Raw genomic sequence first — 25,166 nt, 5'->3', positions numbered from 1 at the left:
GATACCATGGGGATGCAAAAGTTTTAGTGAAGATGTTTGCAACTTGCTCAGCAGTGGAAATAGACTCCAATCTCAAAGATCCATCGTGAATCAAATGCTTGATGAAATGCATGTGAAGCTCAATATGCTTGGTCTGTTGATGCTCAACTGGGTTGCAGGAAATGTATATAGCACTCTGATTGTCACACCAAAGAAATGTGAGACTATCAGGAGGAAATCTAAATTTTTTCATCAATTGTTGAAGCCACAAAACCTCTTAACTAGCTAGCACATTTTTCCTATACTTTTCCTCTATAGATGATAATGTGTGAGAATGATGCTTCTTGCAAGACCATGTGATAGGACTAGAACCAAGACAGAAGACAAATCCATAAGTGGACTTGTGATTATCAATATCATCAGCCCAATTGGAGTCTATGTAGCCAACAATGTGAGGATCCCTTGATGTGTAGTGAATGCCATAACATGTAGTACCCTGAATTTACCTCAAGATATGTTTGGAAGCTTGCTAATGACTCTCATGTGGATCATGGGAGAATTGAGAGACAAGTCCAAATGCAAAGGAAATATCAGGATGTTTGTGTGTCAGGTACAAAAAACTACCCATAAGTTGTCTTATCTATAAAAAGTGGAATCCACTATAGGAGTAGTGCAAGTGGTAGATAAAAAAAACCCGACTAAAAAGGTGTGGAAGTAGGATTGCAATCAAGCATGCTAAATATCTAAAGCATATCAAGAGCATACTTTCTTTTGGAGTATGGCTATCCCATCCAAAGACTGAAAAACCTGTAGGCCCAAAAAATAGTGCAGGAGTCCAAGGTCTATCATCTCAAACTACTCTCTCAATGCTCGATGAACACTCTATATTATGGTGGATGAGCTACTTGTAATGACGAGATCATCTACATAAAGCACAAGTACCAATAAGTCAGCCTCGTGACATTGAATGTAAATTGTAGTATTGGAATGACACCAAGTGAATTGTCAAGCAAGCAAGAAAGAATCCATCTTCTTATACCATGCTCGAGGGGCTTTTTTGAGACCATATAAAGACCTTTGGAGCCTGCATACTAATGAAGAGTCCTACACAAAACCATGAGGCTGCTCCATATAGATCTCCTCGCAAAGATCTCCACACAAAAATGCACTCTTCATGTCCATCTGAAAAACTCTCCATCCATGTCAAACTGCAAGAGAAAGTAAAAGGTGAATAGAATTCATCTTGGCAATAGGAGCACAGGCCTCAGAGTAATCAATACCCTCAACCTATTAAAAGCCCTTTGCAACAAGACGTGCCTTGTACTTGTCAATAGAACCATCTACAACATACTTGGTTTGGTTCACCCGCTGACACCTAACCAACTTTCTTCCTTTTGGAAGAGGAAAAAGATCCCACGTGTGGTTTTTCATCGAAGAAGAGTACTCCTTATCCATAGATCCCACTCTAAGTATCTTATTTTATGTGAAAAAAATTGTGGATCATCTAAAATGACATGACTCAATAGTCCAGTACCAAAAGTTTGAGCACAAGTTTGACAAGAATCTCTAGGATCACCTGGCATAGGTCCTACTATATCAACAGTAGCACAATCCCACTTGGACACTTTCTAAACAACATGGTGGAGGTAGTGAAGGGGGACTAATATCAAGATCTTCCTCACATGATGCATAAACCTGTGGAGGAGTAGAGGAAGTACTAGGTAGTGAGGGAGAAGTTGGTGATGGAGGGTCCATCTAAGGATAATGCTCATCATACTGAACATCTTGTCAAAACAAGACATCTGTAGAATTAGGATCCAACAACTTGTATGCTTTCACATCCTCTTAGTAGCCAAAAAAAATGAGTGGTTGACTCTTCCTCTCCATGGTTTTCTGTTAAGCATTGAGAATAAAGGCCCAAGCCTCACTACAAAAAATGTAGAAAGTAGAAACATCATCTTCACATGAGTCCAAGCCTCCTTAGGAGTCATGTGTCACAATGCCTTGTGAGGCATCTGATTCTGAATATAATTGGCACAATTGATAGCCTCAACCCAAAATGAAGAACTCATAGCTTGAGACTATATCATACAATTGGTTGTCTCTCATAATGTCTTGTTCCTTCTCTTTACAAGCCCATTTTGTCGAGGGGTATGGGAAAATATGAACTAATGTTGTAAACCATGTGCTTAGTACACAAATCTGTGAAAGACTAATTCACATATTCTCCCCCCATTTTTAGTGCATATACACCTAATAGAAAGACCAAACTACTTCTCCACAATTGTCTTAAAGATACAAAATGAATCAAAGACATTAGACTTGTACTTCAAAAAGTACACCCATGTGTGACTAGAGAAGTCATTTATGAAGGTAAGCACATAGCAAGCACCTAAAAAATATGGAGTGGGGAATGGCATAAGATCATTATGTATCAACTCCAATGGTGCCTTAGCACGTGTGGATCTACTTGATGGGATGGATCTTTGTGATGTTTTCCAAGTGTGTCCTTAATAAACACTGTCAGTACAAGAGAATTGAGGTAGCCCAATCACTAGCTCCTATGTACTCATCTGTTATAGATATATGTAGTTGACATGGCCAAAACGCTTATGCCAAATCTTGCTCACTATGGCTACATGAGCAATAAGAGAAACACCTATAGAATTAGAGCTCTCAAAGCCATCAAACTAATATAAGTGATACTAAAGATCAACAGTCTCAGTAGAAACAACCAAGTTATGATTATGGAGGTCTTGAATAACCACATCATGTAGTGAGAACTCAACTTCCTTACCAAATCCAAAATGATAAATCTAAAAGATAGATAGGAGATTCATAGAAATGACTAGAACCAAAAGAATATCTTGTAGTGAACCACCTTCTAAAGAGATAGTTCCTAAACCTATGACTGAAAGTTGTGAAGAGTCACCAACTACAATCTATTTAGTAACACTCTGAGCAAGAAAGGTAACCAAATTAGGTTAGTGTTTCATATGGTGGGAAGCACCTAAATCAAGAATCCAAGTAGTTGTTGAAGACAATGCTCATGCATAAAGAGCATGTCCATTCCCTGGAGGAGGAGGTGGTGACTTTGTACAAGCAATACTATGTTGTTGCATGGCCTCCTCTAAAGCCTCAATATGTTTCTAACACCTAGAAATTGGATGTCCTTCCTTGACACAAAAACTGCAAGGATCACCTATGTACTTCTTAGTCTTGGAGGAAGACTCACTAGACTTAGAAGATTTACCCTTCGGAGAGGGTTTCTGAGCAACTGATGCAGAAGTAGGCTTGGATGAACTCTCACTACCTACTAAATATGTCTTGGGCTTCAGTTTCTACTTCGGCCTCCTTGTAGATGTCTAAGAAACCAATGAATGTGTCTTTGAACCTGTGATAGTATCCAATTATGTGAGCTTGGACTACTCTCTAGTCAATCAATCACAAAAGACCTCAAAAGTGGGCATGGTAAATCTGGGACAAAAGGCATCCAGAGTGGAATGGAAGGTAGAAGAGAAAATCTAAAAGTTTCCTCGAAGCTTTGATAGAATTAGATAGATGCACTCCTTATATGTCATCTCTTTCCCACATCCTTGTAAGAAAGTTATCTTCTCTTTGAACCTCACGAGAAAGTCCCCAATAGAGGGAAAAGCATCTAGTACAAGAGAAGTAAGCTTTGCCTCAATCTAAAGTGTTTTGAACTTGTTAATTGTACCAAACAAGTCGTTGAACTTGCCCCACATTTGTTGAAGAGTAGAACACTCATCAAGATAAAACTATAAGTTGTCTAAAACAATCAAAGAAATCAGACTCATGGCTCCATCCATCTTATTCCTATGAACTGCAAAGTTTGATATTGACTCGATTATATTGGTTGCACTATATCTAAACATTACCACAAACCCTTTGAATGGAGAAGGTGTTGCATATGTATGAGATTTCCATGTGTGATAGTTGTGTGGGTTTAGAAGTACTAGATAAGAAGAGGTCTTGGCCATTGTTTTAAGAAAATGTTTTGAAGTTTTTTGATATATTGATATTGTAACAAAAAATAATTAAAAAACCCTACAATGCAAAAAATCGAACCCCAACTTGCAAAAGGAGTGCATATACAAGAATAGAGAAAAATAATTCAGTTGAGTATCACAAATACTTGGTAATAAATACTAGTGAAATAATAGAGAATCTAAAAATTGCTCAAGAAGAGTTTTTGGACGCTTCTTTCGGATTAAAAAACAAAGCTAAAACGAGCAAGCTACGCCCCCCAGAAAATAAAAAGAATCATCTAATTTTGAGTGAAAAATAGGTACAAAAGCCTCAGAATCCATGCAAAATGCATTGATTTTTATACCAAATCTTGATTTGCTTGACAAAAATCCCAATTTTTTTACTGAAAAATCTCAATTTGTGTGCCAAAAAATCTTGATTTTCATGCCAAAAGTCTCAATTTTCATACAAAAAATCTCAATTTTCATGCTAATAATCTCATTTTTTGAGTCAAAACATCTCAATCTACATGCCAAAAATCTAAAAATTATCACCTCGAGAAACATGCCCAATCTAGAAGTAATATTTGTTTTGTCTCAAATTCCAACTATGTTCAAATTGGACAAATTCTCTATGAAATTAGGGGTTTTGACATCTTTTAAATCCAACTGTGAGGTCAGTTTGGCCTCAAAGTGCTCCAAAAATCAAAGACCCCCCTATTTTCACAGAAAATACCCAAAAAAATTAGATTTGTTTTGTCAAATCCTAGTTCTTCTTTTTCTCCAAATAAGAATAAACTACAGTAGGTCAAGCTTTGATGCCATGAAGGATTTAAGCAATACAAATCCACAAAACCCAAAGAACACCTGCATGCAAGAATCTATCATAAAGAAGAAAAAACAAAGAAGAGACAAGGGTTTTGCTCTAAGAATATGAAAATTATATAATCAGACTAAAAGAATGAGAGATATTTACAAAAGATCAATCCTTATAGAAAGAGATCGAAAAACCTAAAAGGGAAACCCTAAGGGATAAATAAAATTTAATAATTAATTATTAGTTATTAAATAGAAATGAAAAGTGTAGAAAGTGAAATCTTAAGAAGGGAGTAAAGGTAATTTAATAAATTAAATTAAATTAACACTTTACTCTAACAAAGAAATTCTTTATTAGGAGATTAGCGCTCATTTCTTCACACACAGATTTTGAGGAGCAAAATTTGGAATCGGAGCAAAAAAATTGTTGAAAGTTTTGGAGGGTTTGGATTTGCATGCATTAACAGGTTGTGTCAAATTTTAGCTATTTTTTTGAGGTAAAATTTTAAAACTCATTGTAGAATTTTATTGAAAGATCTTTCTACTTCATGTCTTCCTAGGTGCTTGCATAATGCTTACTAATTTATTGTATTAATCTTTGGATAAAGAATTATGTTGTAAATTTTTTTAAAAGAAAGTTTATTAATCAAGAAAATGTGATTGAGGAATACTGTAAAAAAATTTAGAGAATTATTATGACTGTATTCTTTTAAAACACTTTCTAATTCAAATATAGAAAAATAGAAAATTGGAAGAAAACAACAAATTGAACAACTAGGATTTCAACTTTAAATTTGTCATCAGAACCATGTTTTTATCATGAGTTTCTAAATAAAGACAAATATACTTCTTATATCTAAAATTATTTAATTGCAAAATTTATTGGAAAAATAAAAGATCAATTGAGAGAAAAATATGTTGTAACTAAACTTACACATGCATGTGAAAATAAATATACTAAATATAGAAAACTAAGTATATTATGGTTGCATAATTTGAGAGATCAAAGACATGCGAAAATACTAACCGAATCTTTATTTTTATTTTATAAAAATTATAATTTAATTTTGGGATTTTAAAAGACTTTTTTAAATTATTAATTAAAAAATTATATTATTTATTTATTTTTAAAATTAAATAAATAAAGACTACTTATTTTCTTATAAGCGAGCTTTTAATAATAATTCTTTCTTAAAACTCTGTGTGAGTTATAACTTGTTATATATTTATTAATGCAAGTGGAGTTATAAGTTAATAAATATATATTTGTGACGTAGCTATATTTCAAGAAGATTATAGTTGTGTTAACTATATAATCATCTAGTTGTGAATATTTAAATATTATAAGAGGAGTTGTAAATATTTTAATTATAATTATAATTTAAAGTTTGGGTTATCTCGAGTTGCATTATAAATTAAAGAAAAATTAAATATTAATATAAGACTTAAGTAGAAGTCAATTTGATATTTTAGAAATGAAATTGGTATTAAGATTTGATCAAATAGTATATATTTATGTTATTAATTAAATCATTCATGATTTAAGATTATTTAAATTAATAACACAATAATATTGCATGATTGATAACCTTTATCCAACTGTGAAATGATTATGAAATGAAAACTTGAATTTGACGCAAATCAATGTTTATGGAATTATATTTAAACTAAAAAAAGTCTAAATAACTACACTTATTTTAAATGCATGTTGAGATGTTGTGTTTTATCTTGTGATGAGATTTTGGGGAAACCTAATAGTTTGACTAGATAGACATGTTTACCAAAGGCTTGGGAAGTGGTTGTTTTTGTGATACTTTTATGTGATGTTGTTTTGTAATGATTATTTTATTCCCAACCAATGTGTTATATCCACGTGTTTGTGTGATGAGATCGAGTTCTTTCTTTTGTAAGCTCATGTGTAGTGATTTTCTTGGTGTAACCAATGAGGTTTTCAATCAATTATCTATTGGTGTTTTCCAATTTCTTGTATAGGATTAAGGTGATTATTGTGGTTTTACGATATATACATTTTATGAGCTTAGGGTAGGTTATCTATGTGTATGCTGAGAAGTGGGTTGCAATGGAGCTTGGAGCCCTGAAGAGGTTGTCTGGGTAACCTATTGTAAGTTGTATTAATATGTGATAACATTTCATTAAATGGGTTAAAATGAATTAGCAAGAGTTAATGTTTCGCCTTGTCCATGCCTTGAGTTCTAGTACAAGATAGGATGGGAGTAGAGAGGATTCTTGGTTGTGACCTTGCCTCATTAGTATGCCTTGTCTATAAGAAAGGATACTGATGTCACATAGAATCACTAGGGGGATAGAGTTCAAAGAAGCTACCAAGATAATCTTAGAGTTGGCTCATCTAATGAAACTTTCCCACATGCATATTAGGTTTCCTATGTGTCTTTGTTGCCTCTGAGATTAGATGTTACTTGTGTACTTGGTACCTTTGAGATAGATTGTTATCAGGATACCTTGACCTAGATTCTTGTTATGACTTTTGGATTGTTATCAGTTTGGGACTTGAGATTATCTCCTTAGCACAGTGGGAGTGGGTCATTTAGTTTCCACAAGGTTGGGTAGTAATGTTTCTTATACCATTGAGATCTGACAATTGGATATCGATGTTGGATGTACCTTGTGCAATTGTTTTATTCTTCTTGTCTTGTGATTATGTTCTATGGTCATATTATGGTATATGTACTTTGATTATTTGAGATCCCATGGGATGTTGTATCTTATCTTGATGTGTATTCTTTTAGCATTTCATAACCTGTGACTTGTACAAAGGATGATTATACATTTTGATTATGTCATGTGGCATCTTATGTACTTGTATATTATTTTATTTTATTTTGTACTTATGGTTGCCCTATGATGTGGACTTTGTTAAGTATTAGATTTAATCTTAATAAAACTTATGTATGTAATTCAACGTCATGGAATCCTTGAGAGATGTAGTTGTCATTGTATTGCTTATGCATGTATGTGAGTTATTGTTCCTAATATGTTATCTCTTGTTGTTTTAATCTTTCAAAATAAAAAAGTTTAGCAAACTTAGTGACTTGATAGGCTAATTTATTTTGGGTTCCCTGATGGGGCGTTACAAAGCTTGCACAAATAGCCTATCAACTAACTATATACTAATTAATAAATTATATATTTTCTATGCAGATTCAAATTGTATTTTTTTAAATTTTTTAAATAGCTATTTTTATCATGATTTTTCAACATTTTTTTATTAAATGATATTTATCATTAGAAATAATCTTAATACGAATAAAAAATCTTTATGATTTTTTGAAATTAGATCATTAACTCTAATTTCTAATGCATAGATTTTTTTTTATGTTTTTTTTTCAACTATAAGTATTTAAATTAGTAAAAAATCTCAATTGTAACTTATCTTTCAACAAGTTCATTTTTGTCTGCTTGCTCCTCATGTACCACTAGATTCTATTTACCTTTACTAGACCAACCAAACATCGAATTTGGTGTATTTATTCAAAAAAAAAATATTGGAAGACTTGCTTAAAATTGTGCATTTCTAATGATAAAACCTATGTACATGAAGATCAGAATGTTTCTATTTGATTTTAAACTTTTTTCACTATGTATTATATTTGAGTTTCATTGATTCATCTAGTCAAGTTCATTACTTTACACATTGGCTCTTAATATAATTTTATATTTGGTATCCACTTTACATATATGATTTTGAAAGATCATTTACAAGTTCAAAAATGCATGCTCAAGTTAGGATTCCCACGCACATCAAAGAAAAATGTAACTATGAAGTTTGTAGATCTATTCATTTTATCATTTTTGTGGTCCTATTTTAATTTAATAAAATCTAATTTAGATAAAAAATGGCACACTCTTGTTTAAGTTCAACTCAATTTATTATCCAACATGTATTTACACATTTACACTCATTCTCATATAATTGAAATCTTATTCATAACCTCACATACTCCTACACATGTCAATAATAATTAGACATGTCATTGCCTCCATTTCAAAACATTCTATTTACTCATTAAAATTGAGATTTCATTTTTCTAGAGGTTAAATTTTGTGGTGTAAGAGCATTTGCACACTTGATTTGCAATTTTTTTTTTCTCCTAACCATTTCATTCTCTCTACAAGTCAACTTGGTACATATATTACATGTTTTGTTTATATATAATTTTTGGATTGGCCTACAAAAATCCATAGTAATGTACACAATTCGTATAGTTTGGATATTAGAGACACCTTTTTTGTACTTGATTAGATTATGCATTATAGTGTAATTATCCTCAGGTGGTCATTAATATCTAACATATACTTCTCTAAAATCACATTAAATATGTAATTATCCTATCTAAACTAAGTATGTATTTAACCTAGGTTGATAGAAGTTGAGTTGTATCAAATACACATGTATGGTCATCTTACCGATAAAAAATACATAATTCAAATAAGTTAGAATCAAACATATGCCTCCATTTTTTCAATCCCATGCATCAATTGACTTCATAACATAAGAAACAATATCATTCAACACATTAATTTGCATATTCCCAATGTATCAATAATATTTAAAGTTAAATCTACCTCTAACGTGCAAAGTGGTGACTTAAGTGTAAGAGATTCCCATCCCCTTTAGTAATTGAGAGACAACTATTCTCCATACACAATATGCATATCATCATTAAACACACATGTATAATCATCCTATCATTTACAAAGTGCATAATACGAATAAATTGGATTTGAATTCTTAGCACATACATCAATTGGCTCTCTTATATAAGAAGTGATATTATTCAACACATCAATTTACATAAGATCAAAATTAAATAATATTTTGACCTTTTGAAACTAACCCTACATGATATAATTGATTAGGTACATTATGAATATATGTTCGATTACTTTCATGTGGTTGATGAATTAATATATATTCCAAATGTATCAATTATATTTACCACATATAAGAGAATTGCAACTCCTTTAAAAACTTTGAGACAAGCAATCTCCACATAAAATATGTTTATGACCATTAGATGCATATACATGACCACCCCATCACTAACAAAATACATAATATATGCTTTCAATTTCTTAGCACATGCATCAATCAACTCTCTTATATAAGAAGTGATACTAGGGGAAGATCACTACTTGTTGTCCAAGTTCCTACTATCATTCATTGAATTTCAATAATTAACAACTCACTAAAAAACCATCGTGGACTAATATTTTTCCATATTTTGGGGAAAAGGTGAGTAATTAGATGGATTATGCAATTGTATTGGCACCAACAACATATGACTATTGGGGCATTTGTGTATAAATATTGAATCTCGTGTGCAATAATTTTGTTGGTTGTTAATGTGAATGGTTAAGTGGGAATATGTTTCAGACAACAGTGTAAAATGACCAAATTTTGACCATTGCCCATATAATAGATTATGCCTAGAAGCTTGAACAATCTCTATAAAAGGTTATGTTGCTTGTGAAAAAATGACCAAAAGAAATTGTTAAACTCTAATGTACCCTTTAAAAACATAAGATTCGTGAAGTTAGCTATAATTGCTAATAGTAATCTTCCCTCATTTAACACATCAATTTACATTAGCTTAAGTCTGAACGATTTATATTTTTATATTTTGGCTTTATGAAACTACATAATCAATACTAAACAATATATTGACATTTTGAAACCAACCAAACCATAGATGATATGATAGGTTAGTTACATTGTGAACACAACTAAGTATTTAATAACCATAAATGCATGTAGGTTGTGTGAGTAGTTGTGGAATAGTATTGACTTGGCCATCTTCTTGAGACTTGGTGAGTTGGTCTTGAACGCAATTGACTTAGTTGGCCAAGTTGGCAATAGTCCCCAAAAGATGGAAGTAGAAAAGAGTAGACATCTAGAAGAGAGTTGCGTATATAGAAATGGAGTGGGAGCATGGCATTGTTCCCTCCGAGCAAGAGGCCAACATATAAAATAGGCATCCATGTGCAAGAGGATAAATTGGTAGTAGCGATGAGTGGATAAAATTGTTATTAGCGATGGTAAGAAGGGACAATGAAAAAGAAGGCGACGTGAGACGTGGCATGAAATGGCATGCACAACCACCCCGACCTAACATCACCCGTTCCTCGCCTCGCCAGATACAAGGCCGAATTAAATGCCTCCGCTTTTTCCCTCCGCGTGAACGAAATAATGCCCACTTTATTCTTTCAATCTACACGCTTGCTTGTGTGTGGTTAACCCCAAGTTAACCTCGCTTGCTCCCCAAGCCAGGTCGAAATGTAGTTTTAGTCGCAATCTCTTTCAGGGTTAAAAAGCATACAATCCAAAGAAGAGGAAGAAAGAGGAAGCACGAGAAGAAGAAGAAAGAAGGGCCCGTGATACCTATGTATAGATATGGCGGAAGGGAGGAGAATGGAAGTAAATGTAGCGGCGGACATGGAGGGAAACTATCCGGATTCAGTGAATTCTTCGCCGAGGTCGAGAGAAACCGACCCTGATTATTTCACCGGGTCGGCGAACCAGAGATGGGAGGCCGTCGAAAACTCCTCGTCAACTGGTGGTTCGTCGACCCGCGTTCGACTCATGTGCAGCTGTGGCGGCAAAATTCTGCCCCGCCCGCATGACAACCAGCTCGCATACGTCGGCGGCGATACGAGGATCTTGGCAGTCGACAGGACAATCCGATTCGCGACCTTGATTTCGAAGCTCTCTGCCGTTTGGGGACCTGGGGTCTCCTTCAAATACCAGCTGCCCAATGAGGATCTGGACTCCCTGGTTTCTGTCACGAATGATGAAGATCTCGACAACATGATGGCGGAGTACGACCGGCTGCAGAAATCTTGCCGACTGAGGCTTTTTGTGTTTGGAAACAGGGGAGCGGAGGGATCAACTTCTAGTTTGGGGTCGGTAGTGGAGGAGGCGAGGAGGGAGCAGTGGTTTGTGGAGGCGCTCAATAATCCGCCTGTGAATCAGGAGGTTTCCACCAGATCGGATTGTGGGTCGGGATCTGATGCCTCTGCTTGGGTTAACAACATGCCGGATTATCTCTTCGGCCTCGAGAACAACAACAATCAGGGGATCGGCGGTGGGGAAGAAGATCGGATTCGGCCGCGCCCCAGTTCGGTGGATTCGGACAGCCGGGCTCAAATTGGGGCAAACCCAAATCAAAATCAAAATCAGAATCGGATTCAGAATCAAAATCCGGTCTTGGATCAATCGGAGAGTTCGAATTCGGCACAAAAGGGGACGGGCAGGATCTCGAATGCTGCCCCGACTAAAGAGATTTCGAGACCCAACGAGGTCTCGGAATCGATTCCGCAAAGGCCCCCGATTTCTCAGCAGGTTCCGCTGCAGGACTTTCAGAATCTGCAGATAAGGCACCAGCAGCAGGAGCAGCAGATTAAGCAGCAAGAGCACCAGATTAAGCAGCAGGAGCACCAGATCAAGCAGCAGGAGCAGCAGGATTCGATGCAGGAACCTTACATGAATGTGCCGGGCAGGAAAATCTTCCCCGACCCGGCCCGGGCAGTCAATTTGTCGACTCCCGGGCAGGAAGTCTACGTGCAGCAGTCTCAGGGTGGAGATTACTACAGGGCGCCCGAGCCCCAGCAGCAGCAGCAGCAGCAGCAGCAGCCGGTTGCCTACTGGCAAATGCACGACCAAGGGGCCGCCGGGAACGGGCAGTACCCGGTTTACCTCGTGCCCGCCGGGTCGAACATGAACATGATGCAGAACATGACCGCCGTTCGCCCGTCGCCCGGTTACTACAACCCTTCGCAGCGGGTTAACGCGGCGCCTTCTGTATACGACGGGCCGGGGCTTGTGACAACGGTGCGATCCACGGTGCCACGTCAGCAGCAGATTGGCGGCGGCGTTCCGGAGGTGGCGGGGGCTCCTTCGACGGCTTCGGCGGCGGAGGTTTACAGAGATCATCAGCAGCAGCACCACCAAGGGGTTGTACCTTTACAGGCGCCGCCGGTCACCAAGGTCCCGGGGATGTACGGGGCGCCAATGCAGATGCCGGTGGCGGGCGATATGAGGATGATGTACCGACCGGCGCCGCCGGTTAATTCGATGCCTATTGCTCACCCGGATTCGTACGCTTATCCGCCGCCGCCGCAGCCGCAGCAACACGTTGTATATGATCCAAATTTGAGCGGCGGCCGCCAGGTGTATTACACGCAGGCCGTCAATACGCAGTATCATCAGCCCATGGGACCGATCGCTTCGGATATTAATGCGGCGGTGACTATGGATATACCGTCGGTGGCGGCGGCGGCGGCGGCGGCGCCCGAGCAGCAGGTGAAATTGGGGAGAGTTTCGCCGGCGACGTCTTGATGATTGTAGTGGCGTATGTAGAGTAAGTTGGGTTTATAGGGTTTTAAGTGTTTTCGATCAGGTCGTATAAACTTTGTTTTGAATTCTGAAAGTGAATTTTCGAAAAAAATACTGGGCTGATTGTAATTGGATTTTCACATTAATATAAATTTATTCTGGTTGTTACGCTGTTTTTTTGGTGGACGGCTAAGTGTGTAGTTTGAGTCAAAAACTAGATTTGTTTTTCATTATATCTAGGATTGTTTGTTGTCTTCCATCTTATAAACTGCCTTAATATAAATTTAATGGTTCCTACAATTCTCAAGTCTTGTAGATGTTAAGTTCATGCAGTTAGATCTTATAAATTGCTTTCCGTTTGAATCTTCTCTTCATTCATCAATTCTTTTCAAATACCATTCATTCATCAATTCTTCTCAAGATATTAGAATTTGTTGTTCTTCATTTTGCGTTACTATTATGGTAATAATAAATGTTGTTGATAAATGTGTGCCAAGTTTTGCTTTTTCATTGGAAAGATATTTTTTGATAATACCATTCATTCATTTCAATATATTAGAATTTGTTGTTCTTCATTTTGTATTACTATTATAGTAAATAATTAATATTGTTGACAAATATGAGCCAAAGTTTGATTTTTTCTTAAAAAGATATTTGATATGAAAAAATATATGACTTTTAATTATGTTGAAATCAATCTGAGTTGGCCTAGTGGTGGAAACTTGTACTCTTGAAAGATAGGTCACAAGTTCAAATCCCACTAGGGGGTAGGGTATGTACGCCTCGTTTGTAGCGCCAAGCGCCTCTCGAAAAAGAGTAAGGTAGTCTCATATCACTGTCACCATATGTAAACCCAAAAACTATGGCATAGTGTCGTGGACTATAAAACCCACTCACTCTCTCACCCTTTTTTGCTAATTTTGAATTATAGTCCTAAAAAGAAAAAGATATTGCCCACTATTGTTTGTTTGCCATCAAATGTGGCCTGACTATTACATGCCAACTTCATTTTTTCCATTGGAAATTATAAATTTATTGATTCCTACTCGAAGATAGTTAGGGCGAAACATTAAATGAAATTGAATTAATAATTAAATTATACATTTTATGCAAGTAATATGGGGAGGGTGAGCGAGCACGTGGGGTCATAAGACTTTGCGACGGAAGTGGAAGTGTAATGGTCGTTAATTGACGTTCATTGACTTTCTGTTAATTAGCGTCTTTCTACTTTCTACATGCGTTGCTTCAGAGTGCGATACTCTCTCCACTTTCTATAACTGCAATTTATATAAATAATTTTTTTAAATTACAAATGATTTGAATTGCATGTGATATAGTTATTGGTTACTTGGATAATATAATTGTATATACGTAGGTGGGGCTGGGGCTCATTTACCTTTACAATAAAAAAGAAATATGTAATGATGGGGGTGTTGAAAATAATCAGAATCTCATCTGCCACGTTGGAAAGCAAGCAAACTATAATAAGAATATATTCCTAGGGTTCTTTATCTGTTTCTTTCGTGGATGATGCTCATTGCTTAGTCCTGCATCTACGAAGGTGCTGTTTGAAAAAACAAACTATATATCAACTTCAACTTTTAACTACACGGATGCAAAGTTTGCAAACCAGCTTTTGTATAAATTATTGTTGAAACTTTAATAGGATGTAAAATTATTATAATATGTAAACTTTAAGATTTAGTGTTTGAGAGGGGCCATATTTAATTATTAATTAATCTATTGAAATCCTAGTGAAATCAATGGGCGCCTGTCTAGGGTGGTTCTCCCTTCTCCTTTCATGGCAAGTGCCTTGCAGCTGTCAGTAGCCTCAAGTGGGGGCCAAAAAATTGTGGGAATCCCCCCACCTGCCTTGTTTGTTTGCTTGTCACAAGAACCAATCTATACAAATTTGCCTCTCATTCTTGATTTTTACACGTAGTTTTGTCGTCGTCCTTGTTTGCATGTGAAGAGATGGAATTCACTTTGGTCGCTTTATATATTTTGAGGCATTTTGTTCTTCACAACGGCTTATCCTTGCATTTGATTCAATGCTTATGTAATCCATGCATGCATTTTCATTAACATATTTATAGGTTTATCAAATTAAAAGATTTTTTAAAATATTGATGTTTATAGAAAGTTACAATTAGTTTTCTGAGTTAATAAAGTACAATATTAAAAAAGAACGTAAATCTTGTAATTTTACCAGAAAACAAAAACAATTATTAAAGAAAGAGAATAAAATGCATTTGTCCTTGATTGTGTCACAAGTCTTTTGTAATAATATTTTAAAAATTTAATATGTGAATAATAATAGTGTGAATGAAAAATATAACAATTCAAGTGTAAAGTAGTGTGGAAGTAAAGCCTTTCACTAGATGGTGTTGAATATCTAATGTGTCTTGAAGGAAAGATGCAAACATTTCTAAGCTTTCTAAGCTGTGAAGGTCTAAGGATAGTTGCAGGAGTTTTTAAAGGACAAAATAATTACCGCCTAATTGTGTAGTACGTGAAGTATCTAAAACAAAAATGAACCATCAAACAAATTTAACAAATATGACTCTTAAGAAATTTAGTGGTCAATCTCATTAAAAAAGGTGGTTCGAACAAATTCTAAATTGTATAAGGAACCTTTAAATTAGCTTAATATAAAATGGAGGTTGGATGATTCTATCCTCAAAGTAAGGTTATGTATTTTAGTAATGTTAAAGCTTTCAAGAAAAAGATTTCCAAAGCTCTTAACAATTAGGATTATTAGAAAGCTATATTTACATCATTTTTTATACTCCTATTTATCTTCCTTAAAAAAATATTTATTGTGTCAATTAAAAATTCACTCATGAAAAATCACTCAAAGGAATGTTATCCACGTCAATGCCTATAAGACCTAGTAGACATGAACATGTCATACAAGGTAGATCCCAGATTAAACTAACTACATAAAGGATTTTGATTCTTAATGATAGTTATCACTTGAAAGGTCACTATAATAATGAGAGAAGTGTTGCCACATTCAATGAGATTCATGTTTTTTTCTTAATTGATCTTCCATTGTTGAATATACTCACATACTTTGAGGGTAAGGAACCCTTTGACTTCTTTGTGAACAAAATTTCTAAGGAAAAGCCACCAAATTTTATACTAATATTGAAGAGTAGGTGAAATGCATGAGTAAAATAGGTGAATTTATATGACTACATATCCTATAACTAAAGCTAGGACCATTATTTCTCAAGAGTGTTAAGGTTTACATACCCTTTTCTCAATTTAGAATTGGCAATTGGCCACAAAATAAAGCATCCAATAAAAGGGACCTTAATACACAAACTGAGAGACCATCTCAGGAATTTTGTCTTTATATGTTACAAAATCTTTTTTGGACGAATCCTCGAAATGTTCAAAAGGTTTACCTAAAGATCACATGTTAAGCACAAAAAAATTATGATTTGTCACTATCTTTGGAAAATTGTCCTCTATGTCAAGTATAAAAAGGATCTAATCAACAAATAGAAGAATACTAATACAAAATTTATACAAGCAACCATTTATGCACAATCAACTTGAAATAAATTTCTCAAGCTCATTAATATATTGACCAAGAAGAGTGGGAAAGATTAGGTAATCCTACTTAAGCACAATGATGCTTCAAAGTGCCCCTAACTCATCAAGCTTTGTAGTCCTTTGTTTTTATTCTATTTACTTGGTGCCTCCAACTTTCTTAATCATTATGCTCATCCTCTCATCCCATCCTCCTTTTATTTCTCCAGGGTCTAGAATCTTACCACTTGTTTTCTTTAGCTCTCTCATTGTGGTGATAGATCACAGAGTGTGATCCAAAACGTTGATGAAAAAATAAGAACACAACAATCTACCCAAAAAACACAACAAGCTACAAAAAGAATGACAACAATTTATAATCTAACAAGTAAATGTGTTAATGTTTAAGAGGGAAATCCAATACTTTCTATCACTAATCAAAATTTGATTAATGGAGCTTCAAACTTGTGCATACAAGGGTCATGTGTATCTTTCTAGACAAAGTTTTAGCAATTATAAGTTAGAAGAATACATGTATTTAATTACAAGGTAGTAGAAGTTATATTTTTAAAAGATAATGAAACAAAGTAATAATTTCATTACATGAAATAATTTGAAGTGACAATTTCTCTAAAATTAGGATGATAATGATAAAAAATATTCCTTAAATACTTTTTGATATCATCTCGACACATAAGTTTTAGATTGTAGTTGCTTTAATATATACTTAGTGATCAATGTGTACCTAAATGAGGAGACATCATCAATACCATGACGTCACTAAGAATCAAATAAGTACATACATTTCTCAATGGAATTGTTTTAAATCACCACAATTTCTTAGTGGAATTGTTTTAAATCACCACAATAATTCATTACAAGACATTCACTTACTCTTGAAATATTAGCTGATAGACTATTTGTGGGAACTTTGTTCCTAAAAATTGAATTTTTGACGAAAAAGTTGTCAATTGGTCGAAAAAGTTGTCAATTTTGTTGAAAATTTGTAAATCCTTCCCAATAATTATTTACCAATCAGTTTTTTATCTCACTCCACTTTTAACTCTTGTTTTGATATTTATTAGTTATCATCTCCACTTGTGGTCTCCACATTAGCTTTGTAATTTCTATTTATTTAAATTTTGATTTTTAAAATTGATTTAGATTTTAGTTTTTAAATTATTTTAATTTATATTTATATTAGTTTAGTTTTCTTTAAATATTTCTTTTTAGTTTCTATAATTTATTTAGTCAATAGAATATTTGTTAAAGAGGTTGATATTTTTTCATATTATTATTTTGTATATCTCTTATTAATTTTTTTAAATGATTTTTTTTCATATTTGATAAATTGAAATTAAATAAATAATATTTATTAATCTATTTAAAATATTTTAGTATATATTATGTTATATAAATTAAAAATTATTAATAATATAATTTGTTCACATAAGATTATATTTTAAATCTTCACTTTTAACTATTATTTTTCTTTATCTATTTATTTGAAAAATAATTACTTATTTTCACATTAGCTCATGTTGTAATCTCTATTTATTTAACTTTTAATTTTTAAAATTGATTTAGGTTTTAATTTTTAAATTATTTATATTTATTTTTAATTAAGCCGAGAGGCTTTCTACAGTGAGAGCTTTCGTCAATGTAAACATTTCAGCATTTTAAAACAAATTGACGGTCATCTGATTGTTTTATGATGAATTGTTTTTGCCACGTCCAGCTCTGCTGGCGAGAATTGCAGTCATGTGCATTTTCGTTAAACTCATAATTGTTTTATTATTTACACAAATTTTTCCAGCGCATTTTCAGTCATTTTTCTTTCAGGTAGGCATGATCTTCCGTGGGCTAGCCGATCAAATCTAAACTGCATACAAGTGGACAACGCAAGCATTAAAAACAGATTCCATCAGTCGCTCCAAATTCCAATGGTTTGCCAGTAGATATTTTATTTATGATGTAAATAGTTTAAATGCACACTACAGTTACGGTTTAATTAATACACCATTCCGTGGGCACATCAAAGAAAAGAAAGAGAAATAGTTCTGTCTGCCCAACTTCTCTTGATTTCAAGACTAGCCATGTTTTCCAATCTGATTTTTCTCACTGCATACAAATTGTCGATCAGGAGAATTTGCATTTAAAGGAGGTTTAGGCAATCCAATTATGTGCTTCTCCTTCGAAAATAAAGAGAGGATTAGCAGAGGAGGGTGAAATGGGAGCGGGTGATTATTTTTCAGAGCTTTTTGGAGAGCAAGACATCTTGGCTGGCTTCATGGAATCGGGTTAATGTTGCCTGAAATACCCTTAATAATTCCTCCTTTAACCTGGACAATCCATTACAACATTACTATTTTTAGGAGATTTATGTTATTTATTAGAAGATGCTTCTCCATAGCTAAAATTTAATGTGGTTAGTTTCTTTATTTATCTTTTAATCTGTATAGAGTAACACATTACAGATTGGTTTCTTTATTTAGCTTTACCACATTCCTCCTCAATGTGCAAAATTGGAAGCTTTGAAATAAGGTATAGATTAATAAAAATTTCTCAGATTTTATACTTGCAGTTCCCTGTTACATATGTATATCATGATGCCTTTACAGTTTGATGGGGTAAACAAATAAAAAATTTCATCAGGTTTGGTTCATTTACTGGCAATTACAGATCCACCTCTGAAACATTTAATGACAAATATGGATCCATTTTAGCTCAATTGATTCCTTACTTTCAAATATTCTTTCTTTTTTTTGTCTGTGTTTCTCTTCCTCTCATAGATTTTAGTTTGGACTTCTAATTTCTTCCCCTCAATATTGGTTTTGATTTTTATTGTTTCTTTTGTACTAACTATTTTAATTTAGAAACATACTAAAATATATAAAGTCATATCGAATTTAAAATAATTTTCAACTTAAATTACTTCTTTTATTATTCATATTAAAAAGCTAAAGAAAATCAAATTTAATTTAGAAACATACAAAAATTAAAATTTATTTTAATTACAAGCATTTATGATATTGATAATAAATTTTCTATTTATATTTATATGTATTTTTAAAGAATATCAAAATACATCAAAGTTACTTTAGAAACATATTTAAATGTTTAAAAATATATAGTTATATCAAATTTAAAACATATTAAAATTTATATATCAAATCAATTTATAAACCTACTAAAATTGGAACAAAGAGTTAGATATTACATAAAAAATTGTAACTAAGGTTGAAATTTAAAAATTTGGACAAACCTTACTATATAGTCAAACCTTTAAAGATAAACTTAAATGAAGATTTAGAAGTAATGTTAAGCGAATGCTTTGAAATAAAATTTAATTTTACAAATAAAATTAAGTTTTATAAATAAATTCAAAGCATATACATGTAATCAATTTTGAAAACAAGCGTGTAACATGAGAGGGAGTGAGACAAGGGAAAGAGGGTGACACATAAAGTAGACACTATGAGAGAGGGCGAGAGATAAATATAAATGAGACAAAGAAAGTAAGCAGTTATAAAAAGAGAAAATATTAGAGGGGTAGGGGGAAGTGCGAGAAACATGATGTAGACATAGAGAGAAAAATTGAGAGATAAAGTGATATGAGGAAAGAGACATGCATTAGAGAGAGTGACATAAGGGGATAAAGGATAAGAGACATGCATTTGAGAGAAAAATTTTGAGTGATAAGGAGGTGTGTGTGTGTGTGTGTGTGTGTGTGTGTGTGTGTGTGTGTGTGTGTGAGAGAGAGAGAGAGAGAGAGAGAGAGAGAGAGAAGGGGGGGGGAGCATTAAAGTGATAAATTAGGGAGATAGGTATGTGTGGGAGAGATAGAAAATGAGAGAATGTGAGAGGAGGGATAGGGTGACACACGAGAGAGAGAGAGAGAGAGAGAGAGAGGCATGTGTGAGGGAGAGTAGGAGGAGAGGGTAAGAGGTGGTGGGAAATGTGTGTGTGTGTGTGTGTGTGTGTGTGTGTGTGTGTGTGTGTGTGTGTGTGTGTGTGTGAGAGTGAGAGAGAGAGAGAGAGAGAGAGAGAGAGAGAGAGAGAGAGAGAGAGAGCATGGGAAGATATTGTGAGAGGAGCAAGGGGAGAGCATTAAAGTGATAAATTAGGGAGATAGACATGTGTGGGAGAGAGAGAAATTGAGAGTGTGAGAAGAGGGAGAGGGAGAGGGAGAGAGAGAGAGAGAGGGAGAGGGAGAGGGAGAGGGAGAGAGAGAGAAAATAAGAGAGTGTCAAGAAAGGGAGAGGGTGAAACAATAGAGAGAGAGAGAGAGAGAGAGAGAGAGAGAGAGAGAGAGAGAGAGAGAGAGAGAGAGAGAGAGAAATGCATATGGTAATTAGGGGGAAATAGTATGATAGGATAGATGGAGATGAGGTAGAAAGGGAAAATAGGGAAATGGAAAGAGATGAGGTGGATAGAAAAAAAAAATTAGGACATTGAATAGATACAATTGGTGATGGGTGGATGGGGGGGGGAGAGAGAGAGAGAGAGAGAGAGAGAGAGAGAGAGAGAGAGAGATGATGATGATACAAATGTATATGGTAATTAATAAGGTAATAGCGCATACTAAAGAGAGGGAGAGGGTAGAGACATTACATAGAGCTCAAGAAAGAGGATAGTTAGGGTTTAGGATAGACATAGAGAGAGAGATACATATATAGACTCACATTTACACACCTATACACACATGCACACATATACATAAAAAGAGAAATTATATATACATAGACACACATACACACATATATAGTCAAGATATATATACACTAAGGAAAATTAAAAATCTAATTTCTACCCTAAATTTAATTTTAATTACATGAATTAAAAGCATTGAATGGAGAGAGAGAGAGAGAGAGAGAGAGAGAGAGTAGGGGTCTTTTCAGTCAGTGTGAATGCATCGTTGGCACTTAGGGGTAGATATAGAGGCTAAATAGGGGTATGAGATTGTGAGAGGAGGGAGAGGAGACTTAAAGAGATTAAGGAGGCAGGGAAGCAGAGAGATGATGTAGAGATAAATGGTAATAAAGGAGAGGATATGGTAGGTAGGGGTGGAAATAGGACAAAGAAAGAAATGTAGGAAGGTACATGAGGTAGAAAGACACAATGTCAAAGGGGAGAGTGATTAGGTAGAGAGAAAGAGAATAATTAGGATGGAAGTGGTGATGGGGTGAGGAAGGAGGGAGGGAGGGAGGAGGGAGAGAGAGAGAGAGAGAGAGAGAGAGAGAGAGAGAGAGAGAGAGAGAGAGAGAGAGAGAGAGAGAGAGAGAGAGAGAGAGAGATGTGGTAATTAGTGGATAGATGACAATTACGGTCTAAAAGAGATGGAGACATGATGAGAAGAGAGAGAGAGAGAGAGAGAGAGAGAGAGAGAGAGAGAGAGAGAGAGAGAGAGAGAGAGAGAGAGAGAGAGAGAGTCTTTTCAGTTAGTGTGAATGCATTGCTGGCACTTAGGGGTAGATATAGAGGGTAAATAGAGGTAAGAGATTGTGAGAGGGAGAGGAGACTTGATGAGATTAAGGAGGCAGGGAGGCAGAGAGATGATGTAGAGATAAATGGTAATAAAGGAGAGGATATGGTAAGTATGGGTGGAAATAAGACAAAGGGAGAAATGTAAGATGGTATGAGGTAGAAAGAGACAATGTCGAAGGGGAGAGTGATTAGGTAGAGAGGAAAAAAATATTTTTAAAAAGTGTGTGAATGTGTAAGTTTTAAAAATAATTTTAAAAATGGGTAATTTCTGAAAAAATATGTAAATAGATAAGTTTAAAAAATATATATATGAGTAATTTTAAAAAATTAATTTTAATCATTTTTTAATTTTTAATTTGAATTATATTTTGTTCTAGATCTTTTAGTAATTATATAAGGACTTTTTGAGCTAAAACTTATAATAGTCTTATATTATGTGCTATGTTTATTCTTTAATATCCACACTACCTTTTACAATATTTATCAAATCAAAGTCTTTTTTAGTCTTATTTATTTTAATTTCAAGATTATTCTTTCCCATCTTAAACTTGAAATTAGAGAGAGAGAGAGAGAGAGAGAGAGAGAGAGAGAGAGAGAGAGAGGAGTGCCTAGAGGTTGAGTGACATGGGCTAGGGCTATATGATAATCAAGAGGAATAGATGGTGAGAGGGGGAGGGATATAAGAGAAAGAGGGAATGGTAGAGGGAATAGGGGAGAAATGGGGTAAATATAATAATTAGGGAATGTGATAGATGGACATTGTAATGAAGGAAGGAAGAGAGGATAATAGTGATAAGTGGGTGGACGGGGGTGGGGGGGTTACATAGGGGAAGATATGTTGACAGGAGGGTGGGAGAGAGGGAAAGAGAGTAATTATGGGGGGAGATATATGTATTATATGTTTGGGAAAGAGAGATGTGTGAGAGAGAGTAAGAGACATGATGTAAAGATAGATAAGGTATTTAGGGGGAAGCAATTGCTAGAGGGGTAGGGAGATGGAAGAAAGATAAAAGGGGGAGTGGGGAGAGACAGAGGTAAATATAGAAAGAAGATGTGTGTGTGTGTGTGTGTGTGTGTGTGTGTGTATGTGTGTGTGTGTGTGTGTGTGAGAGAGAGAGAGAGAGAGGGAATGAGGTAGGCATAGTCTGAAGGATGAGAGATAAAGAAACACAAGAGAGTTTTTGAGACTTTACTTTAATGAATAATACACAAACCATGTATTATAGAAGTTGAAGCCTTAATAACTCTCTAACTCTTGATTTCCTTAAAGAAGTCCCACTATGACCTTTTGTCTATTGCAAATAATAATCTAGCTTTAAGAATAAGACTTAAGCAAACACTAATTCAAATCAAACTCTAATTCCAATCCAAAGTTTAATTCTAATTAGTTCAATAAAAAATAAAATTGATTGTATTAATGATTATATAGGTGGTGATTTATTTATTTTTTCAAAGGGAATCTATTTCATTAAACATATTTTTTAAGTGAGCATATAAAATGTATAATGTACCATAAAATATTATATATAATATTTATTATTTATTCTTGTAAATTATTAAATAATATTAATAATAAATATTTAATAATTTTAAAAAATCATAATATATTAACTATAATGAATTATAATTTTAAAAATAATGTGTTTCAATTTGCATCACGAGTGCTACTAGCTTATATATATTATATATATATATAATAAGCCGAGAGATATCCTTCTCGAGGTGCCTATTTTCATAATATCACTCAGTGCAATAGGCGCCTCGAGAAGGATATCTCTCGGCTTATTTTATATATATATATATATATATATATATATATATATATATATAAGCTAGTATTAGTTTAATTTTTCTTTAAATGTTAATTTTATTTTTTTGTATTTCTCTTATTAATTTTTCATAAGAAATTTTTTGATGGGGTTTTTTTAAACGATTATTTTTTTCCATATTTGATATATTAAATCTAAATAAATAATATTTATTAATCTATTTAAAAGTTTTAATAAATATTATGTTAATTAAATTGAAAATTATTAATAATCTAATTTGTTCACATAAGATTATAATTCAAAAATAATTTTATTATCAAGTACTTATCAGCTTATCGTTGCAAGCACAAAAGCTTGCAATTGCTAGTTCATCTATATTTTCAAATACATTATTGTGTGATGCTAATAGAGTGTGGTAAGAAGTTTGTCTATACTTTTGAATTAGTCACCTTTTCTTGTTAACATATTATCCCTCGATATTAAATTCTTTCAAAATTGATTATAGTATCTATATTTTTTAAATATAAATAAATACTATTTATTCCATTATTATATGCACTAAGCATTTATTATACATATATATTAGTGCGTATATTACTTAGATTCACTTTCTATATTACATTTATACAAATTGTTTAAAACTACCAAAAATTTGATATTAGAATTACTTTTATATAAGAATTACATGATAATATTGATTATATTTAAATATTTTGAAAATCGTTTCTATTTATAAGAAAAATAAAATAAAATAATAATAATTAGTTAAATATACAGCCCTCTAAATCTCAATCTATTCTTAAAATATTATTACTATCACATCTATGAACAATTAAACAAAATATAATTCTTTCTCACCCTCAAAGCCCATGGACTTTTAGATAGTTGGATTCAAAACATGGTGGTCAAATTTCACCATGGGCCACATGTTATTCTTCGAGGCAACCAAAGTATATTCTAAGAGAACAATTTATTTTAATGTAAACTCTCCTAAATTTTAGGGCCTTCTTTCAAATGTAACCCATCCTAAATCTTAGACCGAGCTATTTTAAATTTTCTTTAAAATCTTATTCTTTAAAATCTTAGCTTCTATAAACTGGCAGGTTTTGTGTTTCTTACTTTCTGAGTTTTGACTTTAAAGCTATTTCTTTATTTTAAACTTTCTTGAATTTTCTTTGAAATGTAAATTTGTAAAGGAGAAAAGCATAGATG

The 25,166-nt window shown here is 33.8% G+C and overlaps 1 protein-coding gene across 1 annotated transcript; it reads left to right on the top strand.

The window, feature by feature from the left end:
• Positions 1-10,736: 10,736 nt before the first annotated feature.
• On the top strand, positions 10,737-13,326 carry LOC149566523 (uncharacterized). Its single transcript, XM_089819839.1, has one exon. The coding sequence runs from the start codon at positions 11,218-11,220 to the stop codon at positions 13,159-13,161; it is 1,944 nt and encodes a 647-aa protein (XP_089675965.1). The 5' UTR covers positions 10,737-11,217; the 3' UTR covers positions 13,162-13,326.
• Positions 13,327-25,166: the final 11,840 nt, after the last annotated feature.

The sequence above is a fragment of the Cupressus sempervirens genome, chromosome 3 (assembly GCF_028749045.1).
Source record: "Cupressus sempervirens isolate cs-2001-9-10 chromosome 3, ASM2874904v1, whole genome shotgun sequence".
Taxonomy (NCBI): domain Eukaryota; kingdom Viridiplantae; phylum Streptophyta; class Pinopsida; order Cupressales; family Cupressaceae; genus Cupressus; species Cupressus sempervirens.
The sequence above is the reverse complement of the archived record's forward strand: the minus strand, read 5'-3'. Positions and strand labels throughout refer to the sequence as shown.

Excerpts from the sequence above, each read along its gene's own strand:
- LOC149566523 (XM_089819839.1), top strand. The coding sequence starts at position 11,218 with ATGGCGGAAGGGAGGAGAATGGAAGTAAATGTAGCGGCGGACATGGAG.